The sequence below is a fragment of the Geotrypetes seraphini genome, chromosome 9, assembly GCF_902459505.1.
Source record: "Geotrypetes seraphini chromosome 9, aGeoSer1.1, whole genome shotgun sequence".
Classification (NCBI taxonomy): Eukaryota; Metazoa; Chordata; class Amphibia; order Gymnophiona; family Dermophiidae; genus Geotrypetes; species Geotrypetes seraphini.
Genome location: NC_047092.1, coordinates 65,290,020 through 65,316,607, shown reverse-complemented (window position 1 = coordinate 65,316,607; position 26,588 = coordinate 65,290,020). Strand labels below are relative to the sequence as shown.

Here is a 26,588-nt window from a genome sequence, read left to right as displayed (position 1 = left end):
TGATTTACAAGTGTTTTGGATTACAAGCATGCTTCTGGAACGAATTATGTTCGCAAACCAAGGTTTTACTGTTAAATTGCCTAGTTGGACGTCTTAGCCAACTGGTATGATTTAAACAAGTGCAAACAATGGATTAAATCCCTATTATATACACCAAATCAAGTAATTTAGAATTGCAGACAGTATCAAAGGCAGCGCTCAGATCTAACTGTAATCAAAGAGCATCATAGCCCTAATTGCCCATCACTAGAACATCATCTACTATGAACAGCAGAAGCAACTCAATGCTATGTTGCCATCTGTAACCTGATTGATTTTTATTTTTTTTTTTGCACAATTTGTCTTTTTTCTACCCATCCTCAACCATTTAGCCTTTCTTCAAAATGGAAATAAGAGCTTCTTTCAATTTGTCAGAAGCATTGCCTGTGTGAAGTGAAAGATCAATCAATTATGCCCCCATCTAACTACACTGTGTCAACATTGAATAAGGAACAAAATAAAAAAACTAGTGCAGAAGCATGTAAGCTATATAGATACCTAGCTACTGTTATATCTGTAATCAGCAGACTAAACCCTCTCAGAGGACTCTAAAGAGAGACCTTCTTGAATCTTTGTAGCATCTGAACATAAGAACTCATCTGCAGGTAAAGAATTTTTCACAACTAAGGGTTCCGTTTACTAAGCTGTTTTCACTAATGCGTACTTACTGAAACTAAAATGCCTTACTGCAGGGTGTGCTCACACAATCCATAGTAATTTTGAGATCAGTGCATATTACCAATGTGCTAAAGTACAACATTTATTTTTTATCACTGGAGGTGGACCTGGGGGCGGAGAGTGGGCATGCTCTGTATTAATTGATAATATGCTGCTATATTGCCACCCGTTAACCAATTAGCATGTAGTTAGCATATGAACCCTTACCATCTACAAAATAGGTGGGGGTAGGTGCTTACGCACTAATGGCCCTGTGCTAATGGGAAAATTAGGGACCCTTTTACAAGGCTGCAGTAGTGATGCTGCCATGATAAATACACTGAAGCCCATAATAATAATAACTTTATTCTTTTATACCACCATAAGCAAAAGTTCTAGGCGGTTTACACTAAAAAGAGCTGGACAATCAGCGAAATACAGTAATACAGTAAAAAATAGAAATATTTATAAAATAGAATTTCAATAATAAAACTCACTAAGTAATAAACTTATCGAACAAAGTGGTCTTAATTAATTTCCAAAAACAGCAATAGGATAACATAGCTTGCTGAATACATTAACCTAACCAAGATTGTTGCCTACCAGCTTGAAATGCTAGGGTCCTATCTAAGAAGGTCTTATATCTACACCCATTAATTTTTGGAAAAGCAAATAAGTAGAAGTTTCTAGTTTCTCCTGATGGTCTATGCAACACAAAATGAGGAAAAAGGTAAGCTGGAGACAATCCCGATATCAGCTTAAAGCAGATACAGGAAAATTTGAATAATACTCTTGCCTCCAAAGGCAGCCAATGAAGTAAATGATAATATGGACTAATATGGTTGTTCTTTTATAAACCAAAAATAAATCGAACAGCAGAATTCTGAATTATCCTTAATTTTCTTAGAGTTTTTTTGGGTGCTCCTAAATAGATGATGTTATAATAGGCTAAAATAGATAAAACTAATGCCTGCACCAATAGTCTGAACTAATAAGAATTGGATGGGCTTCTGCGAATTTACCATGGCAGCATCGCTACCATGGATTTGTAAAAGGGGCCCTTAATACAATTAATGCATAAAATAGAAAAATCAGCCATTTTATCCTTGTAGAAAAATTGACCTAAGTGCACAGGAATGACCCATGTAAGGACATGTAAATTTGCTACTTTGCTGTAAAAAAAAAATCTGAAAAGCCAGAGGAAGTCAACTACTCATTTTGATAAAATAAATGAGGAGAAGGAGAAGATACAAGAAGATACCAAATCACTAACCATTTTAAAAAGATATGTATTATTATCCACTTTGTCATATTTCTTGTTAACTTTTCCACTTTCTCCTTCACCCAGGTAAACCTTATCAGGAGAATTAATAAGCAAGAAGGAAAGGAGATAAGACAGAAAGAATATAGTGAAGGGAAGAGAAAGGGAAAATGGATATACAGTAGTAGAGAAATATGAAAGAGGAAACAGAGGGCATCAAATAGGAAGAACATAGCAAAGGAAGAAGAAGACAATGAAATAAGAAGAAAGGGAGAAGTAGAGATGAGGAGGCAGGATGAAGATCTGAAATAACAGGACCTCTGCAGCAGATGTAGAGTTGGCACTGAAAATCTCTCTATCAGCTCTTGCTGGATGGTGTGAAGCTGAGGAAAATGAAAGCATGATGACATACAGGAAGGGTGGGCAGATCGGGACAAGGGACCAATGAGGAATGGGCAGAATGACCAGGGAATCAGAGGAGTGTATAATAGATAGGATGTAGATTGGATCATAAGGAGGAGTAAAGGAACTAGAGAAGATTGGAAAGGGAACTGATCTAACAGGAGCTGATCCTCCACTGCATGTCATCATTGGCAAATGCCATGATGGCCACTCTGGAAAATAATTGGTCATCACTGCTCTGTAGGCTTTGGGTTTAGTTGAGTGTAACTTTGTAACGTCATTTAGGCAGGAAAGGCACATAAGTGTATATATTAATCCTATTTCATAAAATTATACAGGGAGTGTAGCACAGTGGTTAAAGCTATAGCCTCAGCAGCCTGAGGTTGTGGGTTCAAACCTATACTGCTCCTTGTGACCCTGGGCAAGACACTTAATCCCCCCCATTGCCCCAGGTACATTAGATAGATTGTGAGCCCACTGGGACAGACAGGAAAAAATGCTTGAATACCAGAATAAATTCATGTAAACTGATCTGAGCTCCCCTGGGAAAACAGTATATAAAATTGAATAATTAAATAAAATAATTGTGACTATTTATTAAAAATCAATTTATAATGTCTATTTATGAAAAATGACATTTATGTGTCTATTAAAAATCAAAACACACAAAGTAATATCCCCTAACTACCATGAGGCCTCAGGGCATCTTGCGGTAAGCACGCACTAATACTTACCACAACTTAGTAACCAGAAGAGGGAATCGAAGTACACACCAAATAGTGAGATAAAGAAAGCACAAAGGGCCTCGCAAAATGGAATAGTGGAGTTCTCTTTATTAAATGACCCGACACGGCTGTGTTTCGGCAAAATTGCCTGCATTAGGGGCCCATACTGAAAAATATATAAATATATGAAAAATAAACATATATAAAGTAATAGAACAAATAAATTTTTTTATAAAACAATATCACGTTACATGCATGGTTCAAACATAAAATGCAAAACTACACTGAAACATTAAAGCTCTCTTTTACTAAGGGCTCCTTTTATGCAGGCGCGGTAGCGGTTTAATGCGCATAAAAGCTAGCTGCTACCGCCTCCTCTTGAGAAGGCGGTAGTTTTTTTGGCTAGCGCGGGGGTTAGCGCGTGATTAAACGTCATGCGCGCTGAAGCCGCGCTTCGTAAAAGGAGCCCTAAGCCTCGGTAGATGTTTCTATTGTGGCCCGGAGAGCTAAATGTTCCAATGCTGCTCCAACACTACCGGGGCTTAGTAAAGGGGGGGGGGGGGAGTAAAATAAATACTTTCACTGGATAAATCAAAAACCATTTTGCCCATTACTTCAGAAAGAATTTATATTAAACAAATATGTTTAACAAAATACAGGACAGAACTCTGCTGTTCCATTCTGCGGGGCTCTTTGTGCTTTCTTTACCTTACCACAGTAAAAGACCCTCATGATTTGGTTACAGGAAAAGAGTTAATAAGTTGCTCTTCATTATTTTGCATCACAGCAATTCATTAACTATTCATGTAAATAAAATGTCATCACAAAACTACATTCAAATGTTCATGTAAGATGAAAAATATCACAAATTGTGCTGTTCAAACATAATATAATGGATATTATTGCAAATAACATGTATTAGGTCCTGTTTACTAAAGTGTGTTATTTAAGACTTCTTTTTCTAAGCCGCAGTAGAGGTGTCTACTGCGGCCCAGAGCGCTACATGCCCCGACACTCACAGGAATTTATGAGCATCTGAACAATGTCAGAGCATATAGCACTCCAGGCCACGGTAGAAACCTCTACTGTGGCTTAATAAAAGGGTGGGTTAATGTGGGTTTTAACATGCCCTACAAATCATTTCATGCTTCAAGAAAACCATTAACAATATTAAATCCTGCATTAAATAACTAAAAAGGGATTTTATGTTAAATTCAGGAGGAGAATTAGAAATGGGCTGACAGGGTGGTACAAACCTTATTTCCCATTGCTGTAATGCAAGGCAGTCAGTTGTCATGGAAATATAACTATACCTCCAGAGGTGTACTTGACTGTTTCCATGGTAACAGCCACTATATTAATATCATGTCTTCTTCAACCCACATATTGACCATATCTCCTCAACTACAAAACATCACCACAGAGGTTTTTGCCACTTCCATACCTTGCATTTTGTCATAAATGCACATTACAATGACTCCCTACAATTTAGTGAATTGGCCAATTTTTTAAGGTTTTAACATGTTGTAAAGCACCATTTAGGGAGTTTTCTGTGATAGTATATTTCAGCATCTTACTAAAAATGAGCATAAGCTGGTTAACTTTCTTCCTGAACTTTTGCCCATCTCTAAGACCATCCAGTATCTGAAACACCAAATTTATGCTTCAAATTTACATATCAAGTGGGGACAAAATCCTAAAATTCAAAGCACTTGGATAATACTGTTTAAGATTTTTCTTCCTATCAGCCTTACTCATCTATTCCAGAAAAATGCCACATACAGAAATGCTATAATCTACTTACTTTTGGATCTAATGTAATGCTTAAAATAAAAATCTGAACCTACAAAAGTATCATTTGCTATGTTGTTTTCCATATTTGGAGGTGGGCCTTGTGATGCATACTTGAAATTTTGCCAGCATGCTATTCCTTGACATAATGTGATATTATACTTTGGAAACAGCATCATTTCTACAGAGCTAGAAATAGATACCACATCTTTAGCATTCAGCTCTGCATCTTGACTTTCTATTTTTCTCCAGTTCTTTTTTTGCTTTTTGTATAACTGAATCATGCTCAGTTTCCTCTATGAAAAGAAGAGATATTTGTACCTAGAAGGGGGCCGCTGAAAAGTTCTCAGCTCATCCAACAAATTTGGGCAGTCTCCATTGAGGGCGATACACTTAGTCCAGGGATTTTCCACTTGTTTTTGTTCCACTGGAAAATTAAGAAACTAAAAAAGTGAAGTGTATCGCCCTTGATGGAGACTGCCCCTAAGAACTTTTCAGTGTCCCCTCGTATTTTATGAAGGAAGTGGATGTTGTAGTGGACAGTCCACTAAACAGTAGTAGTCACTCCAAGGTATAAGGGATATAGGTACATGGTTGAGTGTGTCTGTGTGTGGCGGGGGGGGTGGGGGCATAATTTAAAACAAACATCCTGCAGGACGTCCTTTTACAAAGGTGGTCCAGGGGTTCTTTTACAAAGGCGCGGTAGCGGTTTAACGCACGGAATACCGCACATTAAACCACCTGCCGTGCTAGTACCTAACGCCTCCATTGATGAGGCGTTAGGATTTTAGGCTGCTACGGGGGTTAGCGCGTGATGAAATGTCAGATGCACTAACCCCCATAGCGCACCTTGATAAAAGGAGCCCTAAGTCTAGGTTATTCAAAAATACCATCCTGGAAGTCCAAACTAGATTTATTCCTTGTATTAAAAAATGAAGAAAGAAGATCAAACGGCAGCCATCATGGTTAACGAGTAAGGTGAAGGAAACTATTAGAGCTAAAAGAAAATCCTACAGAAAGTGGAAGAAGTATCCGACTGAAAATAATTGTAAACAGCACAAGGAACGGCAAGTCAAATACAAGGCGCTAATAAGGAATGCGAAGAGAGACCTTGAAAAGAAAATTGTGCTGAAAGCAAAAACACAATAAAAACTTTGTTAGGTATATTAAAAGCAAGAAGTCGGGAAGAGAATTGGTTGGACTGCTAGACAACCAAGGGATAAAAGGGGATCTCACGGAATACAAGACCATAGTGGAGAGATTAAATGAATTCTTTACCTCGGTCTTCACTGAGGAAGATGTGGGGGAGCCACCAAAAAACAGAAGACAAATAATCCTCCATAAATCGCCAGTAAGCAACACCACAGCGAAGGAGATGAAAACCAAGGGTGAAAGCAAAGAGAAATTTATTGAGTAATTCTAAGAAGACTCAACACAATTCGTGTTTCAGCCCAACAGCCTAAATCAGGAGTCAGAGATATAGAATTGACTGTTGAGAGCTCAAATCTACATATTGTAAATCCAAACCTATATAAAGATCCAACCGTCTCTGCTGTAACAACCAGTAATATAGCACTGTGTAAGAAATTTTTTACAAGTAGAATTCCTATAAGCATCAGAACTTTTACTGCCACTGCCAGCGATACATAAATGCTGACACAGCTCCATAAAGGGGGGGGAGGGGGGAGGTAGAAAAAATAATTTTATTTTTAGTTTATGATATAGTAGTGTGGTAACTGTGTTAATAAATATTAATAAGTACAAATAGAAAATGGAAATAAGGTGTTATCTTTCTTTTGGATTAATTTGAATACCTTTTTGATTAACTTTAGAGACCAAAACATCCTTCCTCAGATCAGGACAGGATACCATAATAGCAATATACTGTCCTGACCTGAGAAAGGAGGTTTTGGCCTCTGAAAACGAATTGAAAAGTACATTTTGTTCAATAAAATGATATCATTTCCCATTTTATTTGCATTTATTAATTTGTAATGTATTGGTTGGAATATGTCAGTCTGCTATCATATTTTCCACAGTACAGGTTGTGGTTTCAAATCCCCTGGTTTTCATAATTGCCCAGTGTGTATCTGGGCAATTGTGAATCTGGGCAAATCACTTAGGGCTAGATTCACTAAGAGCACGGATTGGATCCGATCCGTGAGGGATCCAATCTGATCCGTGATTCACGAATCGCCTTCATGCAAATGAGGGCTATTGGAATCACTCCCCCAACCGCCTGCCCGGATCGCTCTATAGCAATCCCAATGTATGAGCAGACCATCTGTAGATGGTCTGTGCATTCGTTGGCTCTCCGAGCCCGGCAGATAATTTTTTTTTTTTAAACAGTTTTTAACTTTTTTGCGAGCCTGTGGTTTTAACCCGCTTTAAGCCCGCAGGTTAAAAGCACGGGCTTGCACTACAGGGAAGGGCAGGAGAGTCAGGGCAGCAGGAGAGATTCGAGGCCAGAGCAGGAGATTGGGGCAGGCAGGAATGAGCAGGAAATTCGGGGCAGGCAGGAGATCAGGGCTGAGAGCAGAGATGCAGTGCAGAGAGCAGGGCGGCAGAAGGCAGGGCAGTCGTAAAAGACCTCAGCAACTGGTCCTCAGCAGTCACTTATTTTTGGATCAGCCAGCCCAGTCGGTGTTGCTTTTTTATTTTAGTGAATCGCTTCCTGCCTACATTTGAATGCCGTTCCCCCTCATTTGCCTGCGTGGATCAGAGGATGATTGAGTCAGAGGGAAATCGGGTCGTAAAGGGGTCGCTAAGTGATCAGAAATTGATCGGTGGGCTTAGTGAATAAAGCCCTTAATCCCCATTGTCTCAGGTACATTAGATAAGAGTGTGAACCCACTGAGACAGATGGGGAAAATACTTGAGTACCTTAATGTATACCATTAGGCTATAAGTGGTATATAAATACAATAATAAAGAGACATTTTTTTTTGTCAGTATGGATTGCATGATTTATCTGTTTTAATCTGGTTTGTTTAGTTTTCCAATAGATTTATTGATATTCTAGTGCTCACTGCAGTGGTTTTTTAAAATTTATATTTAGATCATATCTTTCTCAGTAGGTATTTTTCTTATCTCTGGGTGTCTTATAATTTTTAAGTTTTGTATCTGAGGCAATGGAGGGCTAAGTGCAAGACCAAGATCTCAAGCAAAATCAGTGCTTATGTGGCCAAAAGAATGACACTGGACTGGGGAGCTATGATTGAGAGCCGAGTGTTAAAGTGCCTGCATATACGAGTATTTCCAGAATAATGCAAATACTATTCTGTTCAATATGTTGTATTTTTTTTTCTATACATTACAGTGTTTTCCCCATGAATTTGCGATTCGTGAACTCAGTTATTTGTGGTATTTTCTGACTGCCTCTTCCAGTCAGAAAATATAGGGAATGAGTCCGCGAATCAGCCTTCTGCTCAGCCGATTCCTCCTCCTCTCCCCCCCCCACCCACCCTCCGGTCAGCCAATCAGTCTTCTGCACAGCCGATTCCTCCTCCCCCCCCCCCCCCCCGGTCAGCCAATCAGCCTTCTGCACAGCCGATTCCTCCTCCTCTCCCCCTTGGAGCATACCTGGTATGATTTACTGCATCCACCGGCACCCCAGCTGCCCTCTCCTGCCTTTTTGCAGACTCAAAACTGCATTTGCGGTTTTTCAAAATTTACGGGTGTTCCTGGAACAGAACCCCTGCGAATTTTGGGGGAGTACTGTATTTTGATTTTTTTTGGTACATAATCTAGGGTTGCCATATGGCTCAAGAAAAAGGAGGATGGATTGAGATATCCATGTTTTACTTCTGTTGCTTTCAACAGAAGTAAAATCCGGAAGTCTCAATCTGCCCTCCTTTTTCTGGAGCCACATGGTAACCCTATTTCTGGAGTGTCTACAGTGTGCAAAATACCATCAGTAACAGAAGTACTGCAAGGGAAATACATGAAGTACCTGTATGTAAACTGCTTTGAGAGTGGTTGTGTAACTACAAAAAGATGGTATAAAAGTCTCAATCCCTTCTTTTTGATATAGTTTTCAATCCTTAACCCTACTCCTCTGCCCTCCAATCCAGCCCGCTGATTAACCATTCTCCTTAATTGTATCCATGACATCCTGTTTGTCTGTCTTGCCTGTTTAGATTGTAAGCTCTTTCGAGCAGGGACTGTTTTCTTACTCTTTGTGCAGCGTTGCGTGCATCTGGTAGCGCTATAGAAATAATTAATAGTAATAATACTAGTAGTAGTAAGTTGTACTAAACAGCCAGTCTCTGAATTTTACTCAGAGTAACTATAAAGCACAGGAAAATAAGTAGGAAAAGCATGCAGACTATGGCTCATGAAAGTCCTGGTCACTATCGTTGCCAGTCTAAACCGTTTGTACCAGATTAACATGCTTTAGAAAGGGTGATGAAGATAATTTTATCATCTTGAAATTAATTGGGGCTGAAGATATCTCAGGACTCTCAGGAAAATTCTCTGATAGTGATTATAAATTACGTGAAATATGTTTCAGCTAAACAAAATGCCACTTACTGCAGTTAAATGTACACGGTCGTCTTCATACTGTGCAAGCAGAAAGGGAATTCAGAGAAAATTAAATGCCTTAAGGTGCCTTTTTGGCTGGACTCTGTTCTCTGGCACTACGCAAGTAGAAAGAAAGCTCAGTAAAACTCTGCTTTAAAGTGTTGTTCTGGTGTCATTTCATTTAAATGAATTTTACTCACTCCCCATTGTGTAAATAGAAAGGCCCATATTCTATAAACAGCACCTTAATTAGGTGCCAGAAGCCACACCATATCATATTGTTTCTTATACCCCACAATTTTCTGCTAGGAATCATTGTGGCATACGTAGCAAGACAGATGGCAAGATGGCAACATTTTTTTTAGAGCCTTTTCAGAAAGCCAGCAACCTCATTTGTGGTAACAGTATAGAACTCCTTCCAGCACCTATCTGTAGGCATTACTTCTTCCTCATCAGCATGTACTAAACTCATCTCTAAGCAGTCTTCTAATGTATGGGTAAATGATTCCCATATGATCCTGATGTTGCCCTGAAATTGGCTGGTTAGACTATCTTCATCAGGTTGTGGTGATGTCTCTAGTGGATATAATTGAATTAAAGATCCAAAAAAGACATTTAGATGAGTTCCTTGACTGATTAATCAAGGTATTGTAATGAATTATTGCAGCTTTAACTACTACCAGTGTATATTGTTTTGTTTCTCTTCTCTAATTGACATAGTGTTTTTCTTTCTGGGCGTTTTTTCCTCCAGATCCTCTCTAGTCTTCTTACTTTTGTCCTTTGGGCTAACAGTTCATCAGTGAGCTAGGGATTATTTTTCTGCTTCACTTTGACAAGTTAACTGGGGCTATCTTGTATAGAACTGTTGTAGTGAGGTACTGCCAGGAGGTTATGGTCTTATTTTTATCATCATTTATGGGTTCCAGCTGGTTCATGACTTCATTCCAGAACTTCTCTGCTGGTATCTTACTCTACGTCTCCTTTAAACCCCCTATTTGGCTGCTACTATTTTTGCATTAGGTACCTTAAGATAGAAGGTTAGGAGATGATGGTCCATCCAGATAACTGGTTCCCAGCTAGCATTGTCTATTAAGGGAAAGTTTAGTCCTTCAAATATGGTAGAAATGATGTCTAAACTGTAACCACCCTTGTGAGTTGGTGTCAGGGTAGGCTATCTAAATTTAATTGAGTCAGTATATTCTTGAATGCATTAATTTTAGGGTAATTGTCTTCCTCTAGGTGCAGGTTCGGGTCTCCAAGAATTACTGCTCAGAAAAGTCTGTGGTGCAGTCAGTGTGAGATCAGATTAAATATTTTATCTTCTACTATGTTCCATTTGCCAGGACTATTCCTATGTCTTTTCTACCTTCAGGATTGTTCAAGCTGCAGACCATATATTCTAATCCTGTATCATCACAGTTATCTATTAGCTTTAAGGAGAGAAATGATCTTAATAATAAGAGTAAGCCTCTATCTCTCTTTTCTGGGTTGTGTATCAGCTTGTATCCACGTGGGCAGAGATCAACTAAGATTGGGGAGTTATTGACTTGGATCCAGGATTTTGTTATGTCAACTATTCTGGCCTCGTGACTAGTGATCAGGTCCCTCATTATCTGGGCCTTATTACATGAGCATTAACATAGATATATTCTATTGGCACAATTCTTCCTCTGATGGTATTTCTGCATTGCAGTTGATCTGCTTTCCTGCTGCCTTTCCTTCTGTTGTTACAAGGTACCCATGGTTTTGGTTGTCGATTACTGCTGGTACTTCTTGCATAGTGACCTCAAGGTCTGATATGCGCTCATGATCTCCTCTAAGTTCTCTTTTAATCATGAGTTTTTGAAATCTCTTGATGAGTGGGTCATTCAATTGAGTAGTGTGCTTCCGGAAGTTATTACTATGTGTCCCCTCTGTGCTACCTGACTTGAGTATGAATAATCCTATTATAGCTATATAAAGGAGTTGTAATCACCTCAACTTCACTCTTTCCCTGCTGTACTGTTCTAGGATTAGGGCTGCTGTCTTTTATGGATGGTCATTATGGCTGATTCTCATTAGGACTCTAGTGCTATATTCACAATAGAGTAACATGTATTCACAGCTATGTAGCATTGTAGTCATTCTCAGGAAAGAGAATGGTAGCTGGAGCATCCATAGAAGCTACCTGAAGCCTTACTCCATTGACCTTTTTGGACAGATTTTAGGAATTGGATCGGAGTTGCCTTTCAGTCCTCTAAGTCTGTACGTAGGGCCACACAAAGTGCCCTTTGGCAGGCCTTTCAGCAGGCCCACTGGCTGTGCAGGCCCATCTGCTGAAAGGCGGCCCACTGGCTGTGCAGGCCCATCTGTGCACCAGCTCCTTTGCAGAGCCTTGGCCTGGTGTCCTTGGGTTTTTGGAGCCAGACTTTCTGCCATGCACGGCATTCAGGTGGGGCAAGGAACTGACAAGGTGGAAGAGAGCTCCTTGCTCTGTTGAACCAGTGGTGGACTCTTGTGCTGGTTCTTTTGCTAAGCCTCAGTCCTTGTGGTATCAGGCCTTGAGGCACCTAGGCTGCCTAAGTTAAGTTGAAAATGCCATTTTCAAAACAAAAAAAAAGCATTTTACAATGAAAGATGTAGGCACATACTGGTGCTTGCATCGTACCTACAGAGGCACTTTACGACGTCTAAAGCCATTGTAGGCCTGGCTAACACCAGAAGTGGTATTAGGTGTCATACAGTACCTCCATAGGCATGATTCACGTAAAAGATAGGTGCTGGAAATGTAGGCCTTGAAAACCCTGGCCTACATTCCTGGCGGCTACCTTTTCCAAAGTCACATTTCTATAAACAGCGCTGTTACATGAATGACCTGAGATCAGCAGCTGTTTTTTAAAGCGGCCGTTGACAATTTTGCCATTTATAGAATTCAGGCCATAAAGATCTTAGCAAAGTGAATGCTTTAACATGCCATTCTGACTGTATTCTTTTCTCTCCACACTGTCCAAACAGAAAGGGAGCTCAGTAAAACTCTGCCTGCTTTAATTATCTTTCTAGTGTCATCTCATTTAAATGAATTCTACTCCCTCCCCACTATGTATACAGAAAGTGACCTCAGTACACTCGAATGCTTTAAGGTTCAGCTCTGGTGCCATTTCTGACTGAAATATATTCTGTGAAAAACAATAGTGCTTCTCAGCAATTATCGTACTACATGAATGCTGAATGTTCCGTATATCTAGACAGATAATAAAAGTTAATTCAATCTTATGAAGTTAATTGCTCCACAGAAAGTCCTTAAACAACAACAACAAAAAAAGAATCCTCAGACTGCACCACTGAGATAAATGCCAGCAAATCATAAAAAGCATGAAGGCCAGATGCACGTCGACACTGTAATCAAAGGTATTCTCACTGAAATCATGTAGAGTATGTTCTGACATAAAAACAAATTCTTGTCATATTAGTGTTTCAGTTATCTGAATCTTTTATCATATTTAAATTACCTTGTAGAGACGTTATATCATAGTACTCTTGCTTACTGCCATCAGCTTCCTTGTAATGTCACAGCCATTAGTCTCCAAACAGTGTGAGAAAGCGCAAGTGAAATTTTGCTGAAAGGAAGCAATTTCAAATGGTAATCTATATATATAAAATCGGAGGTATGTATGTGTGTATGTATGTATGTATGTATGTGTGTGTGTATGTGCCGCGATCACGCAAAAACGGCTTGACTGATTTGAACGAAACTTGGTATGCATATCCCTCACTACCTGGGGTGATATGTTCTAGGGGTCTCGCGGCCCACCTGCACACGTGGGCGGAGCTACAAACAGAAAATCGGATTTCACCCATTCATGTCAATGGAAAAAATGTAAAAAGCTGCCATTCTCACAGTAATTCAAAAACGGCTTGACCTATTTGAACGAAACTTGGTATGCAGATCCCTCACTACCTGGGGTGATATGTTCTGGGGGTCTCGCGGCCCACCTGCACACGTGGGAGGAGATAAAAACATAAAATCAGATTTTAACCATTCATGTCATTGGAAAGGATGTAAAAAGCTGCCATTCTCACAGTAATTCCAACTATAAAACACTTTCTATGACACTATAACCACTAGGGACATCGTTTCTATTCTACCACGGACACCATACATATAGAGTTTGTATGTTCTAACTGTGTTTGTAACTGTTTCCTTCATGCACCCCAGTTCATAATGTTATTGCATTACATGAGTACTCACATATGCTGAACTAGGAACACAGGTTCCATTCTACTAAGACTAAGGGGTCCTTTTATTAAGGTGTGCATTTTGCACTAAATCGGTTAGCGTACCTTAATAAAAGGACCCCTAAGTATCTTAATAAAAAAATTTGGCACGCAAATTAGCCTATGTTTTAGATTTCAGCCCCTTATGTGATTGAGTTTGACACCCATGGCTTAGAGTAGGGGTAGGGAATTCCGGTCCTCGAGAGCCGTATTCCAGTCGGGTTTTCAGGATTTCCCCAATGAATATGCATGAGATCTATGTGCATGCACTGCTTTCAATGCATATTCATTGGGGGAAATCCTGAAAACCCGACTGGAATACAGCTCTCAAGGACCGGAGTTCCCTACCCCTGGCTTAGAGGTTCAATATACACCTTCAAATTGGTAATTAGAGCTTACATCAACGTATCTGATTTGTGGATTTGTTTGAGGATAGTAACTTAAGAATATAACCATTACAGTAGCAGACAAAGACCTGCATGATTCATCCAGTCTGCCCAACAGTTATATTCATTATCAATTCATGACTGAACCAACAATTCAATAGAATTAATATTAACATTTTACTCACTAAGTTCAGCATTAAGATATTGTTCCCCTCTCCCACTGAGATATACTGCATCTATGAGGGGGTGATGAAAAGTTCTCAGCCCAACCAACCAATTTCCTAAGTTCTGTAGCTAAAAAGAGTACCATCTTATTTCATTAAGTGACAATTTGCAGAAACAAAATTCTATGTTTCAGATCATTGATTGAACCACACCCCCCTCGTATGCCTATATCTACTTACATAATACAAATTTCATTTGTTTTTGTTTTGCAACCATAGAAAATTAGTCTGTTTCATTATATCCTTCAGATTGTTTCAAAATAACCCCCTCCTTTACAAATCTGCGCTAGCGTTTTAGTGCCGTCCAACGCAGTAACTGCTCCTATGCTCATAGAATTCCTATGAGTGTCTGAGCCAGCGATCTAGGGAGACCGAGGGGTTTAAAACAGTTTAATCAGGGGCAGGAGCAGCTTGGGGTCAGGGGAGGCCACCAGTGCTCCAATTACATACATAGATAAAATGGTGGACAAAATAAAATGGGAAACAAGCAACATTGTGTTTGTGTTTTCATTTTGGAAATGACAGAACATCCCTACTTGACAGTAATTTCATGTTACTATTATTGTTGAAGCCAAATGTGTGTGCACACTAGAAACAAAATAATTGTTAAAAATTGCAAACCCGTTTTCCAGTGTAGCAGTGGAATAGGAGCACTGCGATAGGAAAAAAAAAATCCCATCAGTATTACATACCACCTACACACTCTGAAAGGGAATTTCTTTCAGAAAGCACAGGTGGTACCGAAGGTTTGTTTCTTCTCTATCTGCTGTAGTAGAGAAGAACAATACAGACTTCACAGGTATCCTGTTTTTAGAATTTCTAAATTGATTTGGTAAGGCAGTTCTACCTTTAATTTTCATATAGTAATATTAGACTGTATTCAAGAGGGATGCACTAAAACATCTTTCATTTCATTTTTCATATTATTTAAAAGAGGGTGGTTGTTTTTTTTTAATTTTAAGAAGTGTTTCATTTTGGGTATTCTTAACACAGGAAAAATGGCCTAATGCAGGCAGTGCTAGAAATGGTCACCGCATGGGAAAGTCCTGTGTTAGGGTATGCTAGGCCCATTTACTGGCACATCTTTGCATACTTTACATTGTAAAGTAATGTAAAGTATTGTATTGTCATCGCCTGGAAATGACCAGCCATCTTCTAATGTAATCCGCTTAGAACCGCAAGGCACAAGCGGAACAGAAATCAGTAATGTAATGTAATGTAATCTTTGTAAAAGGGCTCCTAAGTTACAATAGCTATTGTTATTGATGACAACAGAAAAGAAACTGAACTTTGAAAGATTTTGATCTTTTGTAAAAACTACACAGGGTATGTTGTTGATATTTCCTATGGCTTTTCAAATGATTGCCACAGACACCCCTTCTAGAATTGGCACCATTTGAATGTGCACATTCCTACACATCATGCCCCCCCATCGTACCCCTGACATACACAAGCCCTCACTCCACCATCTCAAATATATTACCCACTGCTGATACCCACCACGGTTCCCTACTGTCTTAGATAGCCCTGTGTATACCCCTCATGTGATCCTTACCTAATACACCAAAACTCTTCATCCCTCATGCATGCCCACTCTTTATTTCTTTATTTGATTTTCTAGTCTGTCCTCCCAAAAGAGCCCAGAACAGGTTACAAGTTTACATACAAAAAACAAAGGAAATAAGGTAAAACCTTTTTATTGGATTGATTCAATGCATTTTATGATGAGCTCTCAAAGGTAACCCTTCTTCAGATCAGAAATAAACAAATGTTGACAAATATCAGTATACTGTATATAAGGAAAACACGAAAGCATTTCAGGGATAGGAAGAGGGAGGGATGGGTGGGTAGGTGGGTGGGCGGGCAGAAGACAAAGATGTGACAGAGCAGTTCTAAATGTTTTTGTAGTGGGAAAGAGAGCCCAGATCTCTGTTTTGTCCTGTCTGGTAGGTGTCAAAATACCTTTTCATTTTGGGCCGCCACAAACAAAAAAGCATTCCGCTGCCTATGACTGTACCAATGATTTTATGGTGAGAATACTAAAAGGGAACTTTAAGACAATCCAAGAACACAAAACCTTTGAAATCAAAATGAAAAGGTATTTTGACACCTACCAGACAGGACAAAACAGAGATCTGGGCTCTCTTTCCCACTACAAAAACATTTAGAACTGCTCTGTCACATCTTTGTCTTCTGCCCGCCCACCCACCTACCCACCCATCCCTCCCTCTTCCTATCCCTGAAATGCTTTCGTGTTTTCCTTATATACAGTATACTGATATTTGTCAACATTTGTTTATTTCTGATCTGAAGAAGGGTTACTTTTGAGAGCTCATCATAAAATGCATTGAATCAATCCAATAAAAAGGTTTTACCTTATTTCCTTTGTTTTTTGTATGTAAACTTGTAACCTGTTCTGGGCTCTTTTGGGAGGACAGACTAGAAAATCAAATAAAGAAATAAAGAGTGGGCATGCATGAGGGATGAAGAGTTTTGGTGTATTAGGTAAGGATCACATGAGGGGTATACACAGGGCTATCTAAGACAGTAGGGAACCGTGGTGGGTATCAGCAGTGGGTAATATATTTGAGATGGTGGAGTGAGGGCTTGTGTATGTCAGGGGTACGATGGGGGGGCATGATGTGTAGGAATGTGCACATGCAAATGGTGCCAATTCTAGAAGGGGTGTCTGTGGCAATCATTTGAAAAGCCATAGGAAATATCAACAACATACCCTGTGTAGTTTTTACAAAAGATCAAAATCTTTCAAAGTTCAGTTTCTTTTCTGTTGTCATCAATAACAATAGCTATTGTAACTTAGGAGCCCATCACCATGTCCAATAATTCTACTCTTTCTTCCTTTCCCCATGTACACCATTTCTTTCCCTCTCACTCACACCCATGCTTAACAATTCTCCCTTTCTATTCCCTCCCCAACATCAGCATCTCTTTCCCCATCCTTTCATCCTACGTCCCAAATTCATGCACCCTCCCTCTCTCCCTTCTGTGTCCTAAGTTAGTGCTCCCTCCCTCCTTTCCAGCCTTTGTCCCAAGTTTGCAACCCCTCTCTCGCTTTTGTGTCCTAACATGTCCCCTCTCTCCATTCTGTGTCCCAAATTCATGCCGGCGAAGGGATGCAGCAGAGAGTGCCGACCAGCAGGCATGCTGGTTGGTAGGAAGGTGCTGCTTCCAGCTCACAAGAAGTGGGGAGTTCCCCCCACACAGGATGGGCAATTTTTGAGGCAGCCATGGCCCCTGTGCGCCCACCCTCTGTTCTGATGCCTATGGGTGTAATGGTCAGTTTTTCCAAAGTGTTGTCCGACAGAGGTGACATCCTGGTTGGTATTGTAATTTTGAATATGACATCTATGTAGGTTGATTCTGGTCTTTAACATGTGGCTTGTTTCACCTACGTAACATACCTCTTTGCACTTTTTGCACGGAGTGATGTTTAACACATTAGAAGATGAACATGAGAAGGATCCCTTTATGCTGAATGTTTTTTTCCCATATGAGTGACTGTGGGATCCTTTGAGATGTGTTTGCAGAGTTTGCAGTTTGTCACACCACAAGGATGTGTGTCATTCATGGGTTTGTGTGGGGAGCTTGCTTTATTCCAATTTTTGTTTCAAACTATGTGGCATCAGCATCTAAATTAATATGTACTATATGTTCAGTACTGCTATAGGCATACATGGCAATTCTATAACTTGGCACATTCAGTCATCCATGCCTTGCATGCATAAGTACCAAGAAAATTGATACTTGCTTACATAAGTACACTACATGCTGTGGCAGAGTGTGTAAATGCCTTAGCGCATAACTGCACGGAAGTGGTGCATGAGAGGACATTTATAGAATATAATTGATTTGCAGAATTTGTGGCACTTAGGCTTATCCATTTATGCCTGCTGTTGACTTTACATAAGCAGGCATGCCAAAATGTAAGCATGGTGATGCCAACTTGCATTACTCAGAGCCGCTTCTGTTATGCATTTGTTATGCCTCTGTTTATCCTGTATCCTGTTTGTTCCTCTGGTTGACCTTAATAAAAATGATTTGCAAAAAAAAAAAAAAAAATTCTGATGGCACCCAGATGCTGTTATAGAACAATGCTAAGTTTGTGGCATCTACATTGTAGTGCCTAGTTATAGAATTGTCCCCAAAGTGACTTCTGCTGCCAATATACATCTAGTTTAGGTCTGCTTATCTGAATAACATAAAAACATTGCCACTGTCCGAATAATTTTGCTGCTCTGCCCTCCCTCCTTCCGTTCACTATATAGATAGTGCTGATTAGAGAGATTTTTAGCCTCACCTTTTGGGGGGATTATCTTAGAATTCTTATTTGTGATTTCCATGTGTGCAATTCTGGTCGTCGTATCTCAAAAAAAATATAGCGGAAATAGAAAAGGTACAGACAAGGGTGATGAAAATGATAAAAGGAAGAGACGACGTCCCTATGAGAAAAAGCTAAAGTGGCTAGGGCTCTTCAGTTTGAAGAAGAGACAGCACAGGGGTGATATGATAGAAGTCTATAAAAACTAAGTGGAGTGGAGTGGAAAAGGTAGATGTGACTTCTTCTGTTTACTCTTTCCAAAAATACTAGGACCAAGGGGCATGTGATAAAGCTACTAAGTAGTAGATTTAAAACAAACTGGAGAGAATATTTCTTTACACAATGGGTAATTAAACTCTGGAATTTTTTTTGCCAGAGAATGTGGTGAAATCAGTTAGCTTAGCAGGGTTTTAAAAAGGTTTGGATAATTTCCTAGAAGAGAAGTTCATGACCATTATTGAGATGGCTTTGGGAAATCCATTCCATATTCCTAGAATAAGCAGCATAAAATCAGTTTTACTACTTGGGATCTTGCTAGGTACTTGGGACCTGGGTTGGCCATTGTTGGAAACAGGATACTGGGCTTGATGGACCTTCAATCTGTCCCAGTATGGCAATTTTTATACTGTATTCTTATTTTCTTACACCAGCTCAGTGGCATGTATAAGTTTTTAAAAAGTGTTCATCTCACATGGTTTATGCCTACTTGCAAATGAAACCATGCAACTTCACTACATCATTGGTGGCACATACATGCGTAGCTTTGTAACATAGGGCAGCTACATGTAGAAGTGGTGTCACTTGCACATGGAAGTTCTGAAATCACTCTTTCCACATGCAAATGCTGACACCTCCATGTGGAAGCTAGTGAATTTATGCTATTCTTTTTCTTTTTCAATGTGTATATTTCTAAAATATACACATGGTAGCAAATACATGTGCACTTCTACAAGTATTTTAGAAAAGGAACTGCTTTGCAGAGCCTTTTGTAATATATCACTGGAATTGCTGTCTCGATTCTGATCTCTGAGTTCTATGTATGGGGTTTCATCTGTATACTTGTTCAAAATAATCCAAAAGGAAGGAAAATACCCCACGAACAAACTAGGTAAACCAAAGAAGAAATGGGGAGGGACTGAACACATCAACCTTAAGGAACAAATACAATTTTATTATAAGCAAAAATAACATAAAATCATATCATATATGTAAAACCAAGCCTTATGAAAAGTCCAAGTCTTGTGAATTTTGTAGACCCAACATGGTCCATGTTTCGGCTTCTATGGAGAAGCCTTCCTCAGTGGTAGTCCCAGTAGATGGCACTCAATGAAAAACTCTTCAAATGACAAGGCATAGATATCATACTGCTATGCATTCACTAGCCACCAGTAAACATAATTTTGTTTACAAACTGACCTGTTTATGTATAATAATAAATACCCCTTAAACACAAGAAATGTTTTATCTTTGTTAACACTGTCTGTTTTTACTGATGTAGATACCTGGAACTGGAAAGCAGTGGCCATCGAAATGAAATCAGATTACATTACCGCACTGGAAGTCATCGGTCTCATACAGAAGTGCTCCCTTACATTTTGGCAGATGAGAAATGGCACAGATTTTCCTTGGCAATTAGTGCTTCACACTTGGTTTTATATGTGGACTGTAATAAGTAAGTACAAAATGCATACTTTATACTGTAACAATGAGAACATCCCAGCCTCTAGTGAGGACAATAATTGCTTATTTCTTCTTCTACACATTTTTGTAGAATTTATGAAAGAGTTGTGGAAAAACCATATATGGATTTACCTCTGGGAACAATGTTTTGGATAGGCCAAAGGAACAACGCACATGGTTATTTTAAGGTAAGGTAAATAAGGCAGCATGCAGAGCTTATTTAAATTCCATGCTAATGAAAGCATTAACCAATAAAGACAGGCACAGAGAAGTGTGCAGAATACACTGCAGAGTATAGGCAGTGGTGTAATAAGAGGGGGCGAGGGGGGTGGACCACCCCAGGCACCATCTTGGTGGGGACGCTGGTACCTCTTCACCCCCCTATGCCATGCTTGCACCCTCCATTCCCTGTACCTCTTTAAAATATTTGCCAGTACGAGCGCCTGGCTCCCTCTGAAATCACTTCTGGGTCGCAGAGTCAGGAAGTGACATCAGATGGAAAGTCAGTGAGAGCAGCAGGCTAGAGAAGCTGCTCAATCTGGCTGAAGATTTTAAGAAGTATGGAGGTGGAAAGGGGGGGCACGAGTGTGGTCTGGAAGGAGCAGGGGGAGGGAGATTGCCACGGAAAGTGTGGGGGTGGTGGAGAGGAGGGCACAGAGGAATGTAACCACCCTGTGCGCCTCCTACCTTGCTATACCACTGAGTATAGGGTTTTCTAATGCTGGGGCTTTTATGCAAGGTCTAAGGTTAACTTATTTTCCTGTGGTCAATGTTGGTAAGAATTTTTTTCTCTCTACAAGGGAATAAATATATATTTTTTGAGCCTGCCCAATTAGGTTTTTTCTTAGAGAATAAGGGGATCTCAACACAGACAGAATGAATCAAGTTGTTTAGTGTGGTATTTAGATAAATAGTAGGTTAACATCTAAATAACTGCTCTTTTGCGCTTTTTTATTCTTTCAATTGTACTTATATCCCCTTTCCCCAGGGGTTTTTTTCCATTTTTGTCTTGCTTCCCTCTCTCAATAGAGGACTATATAAGATACATATTGCTTTGTACATGTTTTGTTTAGTCAATATTGACTAAGTTATATATATTCAGTATTTCTTGTACCATTTATGTATATTGGTTATATGGAAATGATAAATAAATAAAAAAAGAAGAGTATATAGGATCTTCAACTTTTTTCTAGCTTCTTTGAAGGTGATGGGTTACAAAAACTGGCATGATGAGATGCTAGGAGGATGTGTTCTGGAATAGAGCAAAGTGCTTGACTATTGAGAAACATGCAAAATTATATTACTGCTTAAGCACAAAGGCCTGGATTCTGTAAATGGCACCTAAATTGACCAGTGCTTACAAAATCAGCGCCGACCACGTGTCAGTCACGCTTAGGCACCATTAACAGAATCACAGCTACCAGCGCCTAAGTAATGTAGACCAGGGTTTTAAAGGCCTACATTTCTGGTGCCTAAGCTTTATGGAAAATCACACAGCTAAGGTCATCTCTGCCCCTAACCACACCTACTTTGACTTTAGGCGCCATTACACGACATTCTGTAGGTGGAATTCCGGTTCTTACTTTTTTATATAAATTTTTAATAGGTTTTATATGGCGCAGTCAATTACCATGCCGATTAAAGCCAATTAAAACAATTAAGGTAGGCATCAATAGGAGTGATCTAGGCGTCTATCTTACAGCAATGTTTTTAGAATCCGGGCCAAAATACACATAATATATGCACATGCAATTCCTTGGATGCCAATAAATATTGCTAGTATTAGAAATATAGAAAAATGAAGGCAGATAAAGACCATATGGCCAATCTAGTCTACCTATCCATTGGCATCTATTATCCCTTCCTCTCCTTTGTTAGGTGCTATTGACTCGTGTTTGAGTTCTAGCGACTTGATGAATTACAGATCTAAAAAGAAATTGGTTTTGTGCTAGTTGAGAAAGGTCTTCCAGCATCATCTCCATGGTTGTTTTCAACAAGTCTGGTCATCTGATTGCAGGTTGCCCTCTTCAACTGGTTCCTTCAATCTTTCCAAACATGTTGCCCTTCTCCAATGATCTTTTTCTTCTGATGGTGTCATCTCTACGTTAGCAATCCAATATACTTGTCTCAAGCTTTCATGCGTAGGCTAAGCCTCCCGTCACATTCACAACTTCCAGATCAAAAAGAAAATGGCAGCACACAGTGGTATCAGTGATGCCCTGTGGAATTTCACACTCTTTCAGGCTGATACAGAAACCGCCATCTCTCCTTCTGCCTTGATCACCACTGTACACGGGTTCAGCAATTCAGATAGGCTACTTTGGAGCCTTGGCTTTCCCAGTGATGCACCTTGCCCCCACAAGAACAGGAAATTACCTCAGAGGAGGTGGAACGCATTGACAGGAAGGCCGAAGCCCCAAGACAGCCTATCTGAATTGCTCTACAGTGTATGGTGATGATCAAGGCAAAGCAGATGAAGCGTTGAACTGCTTTTGATGTTATTGTTCATCCTCTTCTTTTATCCAGGCTTGCTGAAATTGGGATATGCAACGGTACATTGCGTTGGTTTCTTCTGTGTTAGATCAAAAGTCACAGAGTGTGTTGCTGGGTTCTGACATTTCTAAGCCCAAATTACTTAAATATAATGTGCCTCAGGGTACATTATTGTCAACATTACTTTTCAATCTGTATATCAGATTGATATTGCTCTGAAGTATCAGATTCAGATCCATTCATTTGCAGATGATATCCAGTTATATATTTCATTGGGACTGGACCATACCTCTCAAATAAAAACAATTACAGGTTTGTCTATTAGAAATCAAAGATTGGATGACTTTATATAGCTGCAAGTGAATGCATTCAAAACTGTACTTCCTTGAGTGCATAGGGATAATTATGTTTATTCTCACTGTTCTTTCTCTTGGGGTAATGTTACCTTGATAGCTAAAGATAAGGTATGTAGTTTAGGAGTATTACTTGATTCTGGAATGACACTTACTAGTCATATTTCTCAAGTGGTATCTGTCTTCTTTTACTATTTACATCAGCTAAGAAAAATTTGAATGTACTTTTCAGAATCAGATTTTGCTCAATTACTTTATGGATTATTGTAATTTGTAGGTTTATCTGCTAAAAGTTTATCAAAATTGCAACATTTGTGGGAGTGTGTGGTGCAGTGTTTAGAGCTACAGCCTCTGCACCCAGAGGCTGTGGGTTTGAATCCTGCACTGCTCCTTGTGACCCTAGGCAAGTCACTTAATCCGCATTGCCTCAGGTGCATTAGATAGAGTGTGAATCCACCCGGACAGTTAGGGAAAAATGCTTGAGTACTTGAATAATTTGTAATCCACATAGAATTGTAGGATATGCAGAATATAAATTATTATAATAAAAATAATAAATATATACAAAATGCAGCAGTTTGTTGAAAAATCTGGGTATTCACAATCCTCTCTCCTGTACTGGCTTCTGTTCACTGCCTTCCTGTTTTGGCATTCAGAATTTTTCATGATATGATTCCAGGTTATATGGTAAAGAAACTTCCAATTTATATTCCTGGATTATCTTTGTGGTCGCAAGGAGAAAGATGGTTGTGTATTCCGTAAGGATGATCTCTTTATTTAGAAAATGCCCATGAGCAAGCTAATATTATCCACAGAATACCCCCGATCCATGCACAACGTAGGTGTAGGTATTTAGACCCAGTTTTCTGTGGCTTAAATGGGTGCACCTAAATGTTATTCCATGTATGACCACTAAAGGTGATAGTGGGTACCTTTTATAGAATCACGTTAAGTGCCATTCTGATCAGCGCTGATTTTTTTTAGGCATGATATATAGAATTGTGTGTGTGTGGGGGGGGGGGGTGTGTTTATGGGAAAAATGATCAGTAAATAGGGTCCTAAGCTTATACTTGAGGCACTGAAGAGTTAACTGATTTGTCCCAAGATCATGAAGACCAGCAGCAAGATTTGAATTCTGATTTTCCTGGTCTCAACTCACTGCTCTAACCATTAGGCAGCTTTTGTCCTACTTTTTTGCCATTGAATATGGCCATAGAATTTGCTTCATGGAAATATATACTTGAGCAATAACAAACTCCCAAAATATATTAAAACGTAGTTTGTTTAACAGCATTTAGTCCTACTCTGGAATTGCACCACCATGATAACACAACCTGACAAATCAATTATAACTTGATCATTTATGCATTTAAATTAAAGTCTAGTGAGAGCTGCTTTTTGGTTGCTGATGACATTGTTGAAAGAATAGTGACAGTCCAGTCAAAACATGCATCAGATTAACCAGATTAGTTAATTCAGACTCTTCCCATGAATACAGTCTTAATTCATGGCTGTACATTGGCCATATTAGAATTTTAAATGGGACACAGTGTTACGGACATTATTAAAACATTTGACACATGCCAAATAAGACAATTTTAAAGTTACAGATGAATAGTAGTATTCAAAATGATCAGACTTAGCTGGTACATATAAGCCAAAGGCTTGTAATAAATACGCATGACATTACTGAAATAGTAGAACAAATGGAATATCCCTGGAACCCAGATTTAAATATCTGCTTTTTATTAATTTCTTTAAAGACCTACAAAGAAAGTAGGGAGTGGCATAGCAATCTTTCTTGTTAAATGTAAAGTTTATTGGAGCCATATGTATTTGACTAAATCCCCAACTTTGAAAGGGAGTTAATGAAGTTGGGCAATTGAAATGAAAAATATTTTAATGGAAGAAAAGTATCAAATAATATATGTGGAGACTGAGGGCTCCTTTTATGAAGCTGCGTTAGAGGCTTTATCGCACGCACCTTTTTAGCGCGCGCTCACCCCCGTGCTAGCCGAAAAACTACTGCCTCAAGAGGAGGCAGTAGCGGCTAGCGCAGCTGGCAAATTAGCACGGGTTAAGCCGCTAACGCGGCTTCATAAAAGGAGCCCTGAGAGGCTGGTAGTTGGTATATATGTCCTACACAGAGGGATGATAACATATTATAACATGAAAAAACAATCATACAAATATAGATAATGATGACAGATAAGGACCGCAAAGTGCATCTCGTCTGCTCATTTCTGGTGTGATGATATTATCTGTATTCACTCTCAGGCTTCAGTCCCATATTCTTCTATTTAATGAATCTGTGTGCACATTCCAGTTCCATACTAGTTAGCTGCTTCCATGCTAGCTCCAGTTCCATGCTACCTGCTTCACCGGTGGTTTCATTGGAAGGGATTTGGCAGGTCCTACAAAAAAGTGGAAGGTATGCTTGAAAAGTCTGGGCAAGAGGTAACTCGGTTGTCTGGAAAAATTGAAAATTTGTCTTGTAATTTGGAAGTAGTAAAAATGAATCTTTTTTTAAAAATTCTTTATTCATTTTTAATATTTTCAATAAGTGCAATACAAATTAAATACATTTTATATTTAAGACATCACTTAATACTCTTTCAAGAAACAAATCAATCTATATCCCTCCCCCCACCCTATCCCATAACTATTATAAATTTTTAATTTAATAATCAAATCTTCAAAAAGCTCATTATGATATACATTTCATATCCATAAGAGATAATAAGCACTAATAAATAAACACATACATTAATTTTACAAGAATTCAGAGAATCATTTAAAAATAAATCCACCCTCCCTCCCCCTGGATGAATCTTTAAGCCAAGGGCTCCTTTTACGAAGCTGCGTTAACGGCTTTAGCGCGCACGACTTTTAATCACGCGCTAACCCCCGCGCTAGCCGAAAAACTACTACCTGCTTTAGAGGAGGCAGTAGTGGCTAGCGTGGCCGGTGGTTTAGCGCCTTCTATTACGCGTGTTAGACTGTTAACGTGCCTTCGTAAAAGGAGCCCCAAGTAGCACAAGTTCAGACTGAAGTGAAAAATATTAAAGAGATAATTGAAGATAATTAAAGATAAGACAATGATACATCGGAAAATGGAACAATTTGAGAATTTCAATAGGAGGCTTAATTTGAGAGTGTTGAACTTTCTCAAATCCGTTCTTCTTTGTTGGATTTCTAAAAAAAATATTTAACTGAAATTCTTTCTATGCCTGTTCAGGCTATTCCTCCTATAAATAAAATATACTATTTGCTACTACAAATGATTAATGAAGAACAGAATTTGAGCAATAATCTAGCACAACGCCAAGAACAAGCTCAAGAAGCTATTAATCCTTTAGAGCAGTGGTCTCAAACTCAAACCCTTTGCAGGGCCACATTTTGGATTTGTAGGTACTTGGAGGGCCTCAGAAAAAATAGTTAATGTCTTATTAAAGAAATG

The 26,588-nt window shown here is 39.2% G+C and overlaps 1 protein-coding gene across 2 annotated transcripts in view; it reads left to right on the top strand.

Moving 5' to 3' along the window:
- Positions 1 to 26,588, top strand: part of NELL2 (neural EGFL like 2) — a 648,388-nt gene that overhangs the window by 241,769 nt on the left and 380,031 nt on the right. For both annotated transcript variants that reach the window (XM_033959423.1, XM_033959422.1), the window contains 2 exons: positions 20,101 to 20,274; positions 20,374 to 20,470. In XM_033959423.1, the coding sequence (XP_033815314.1) occupies positions 20,101 to 20,274; positions 20,374 to 20,470 (271 nt within the window). The remainder of the gene's footprint in view (positions 1 to 20,100; positions 20,275 to 20,373; positions 20,471 to 26,588) is intronic.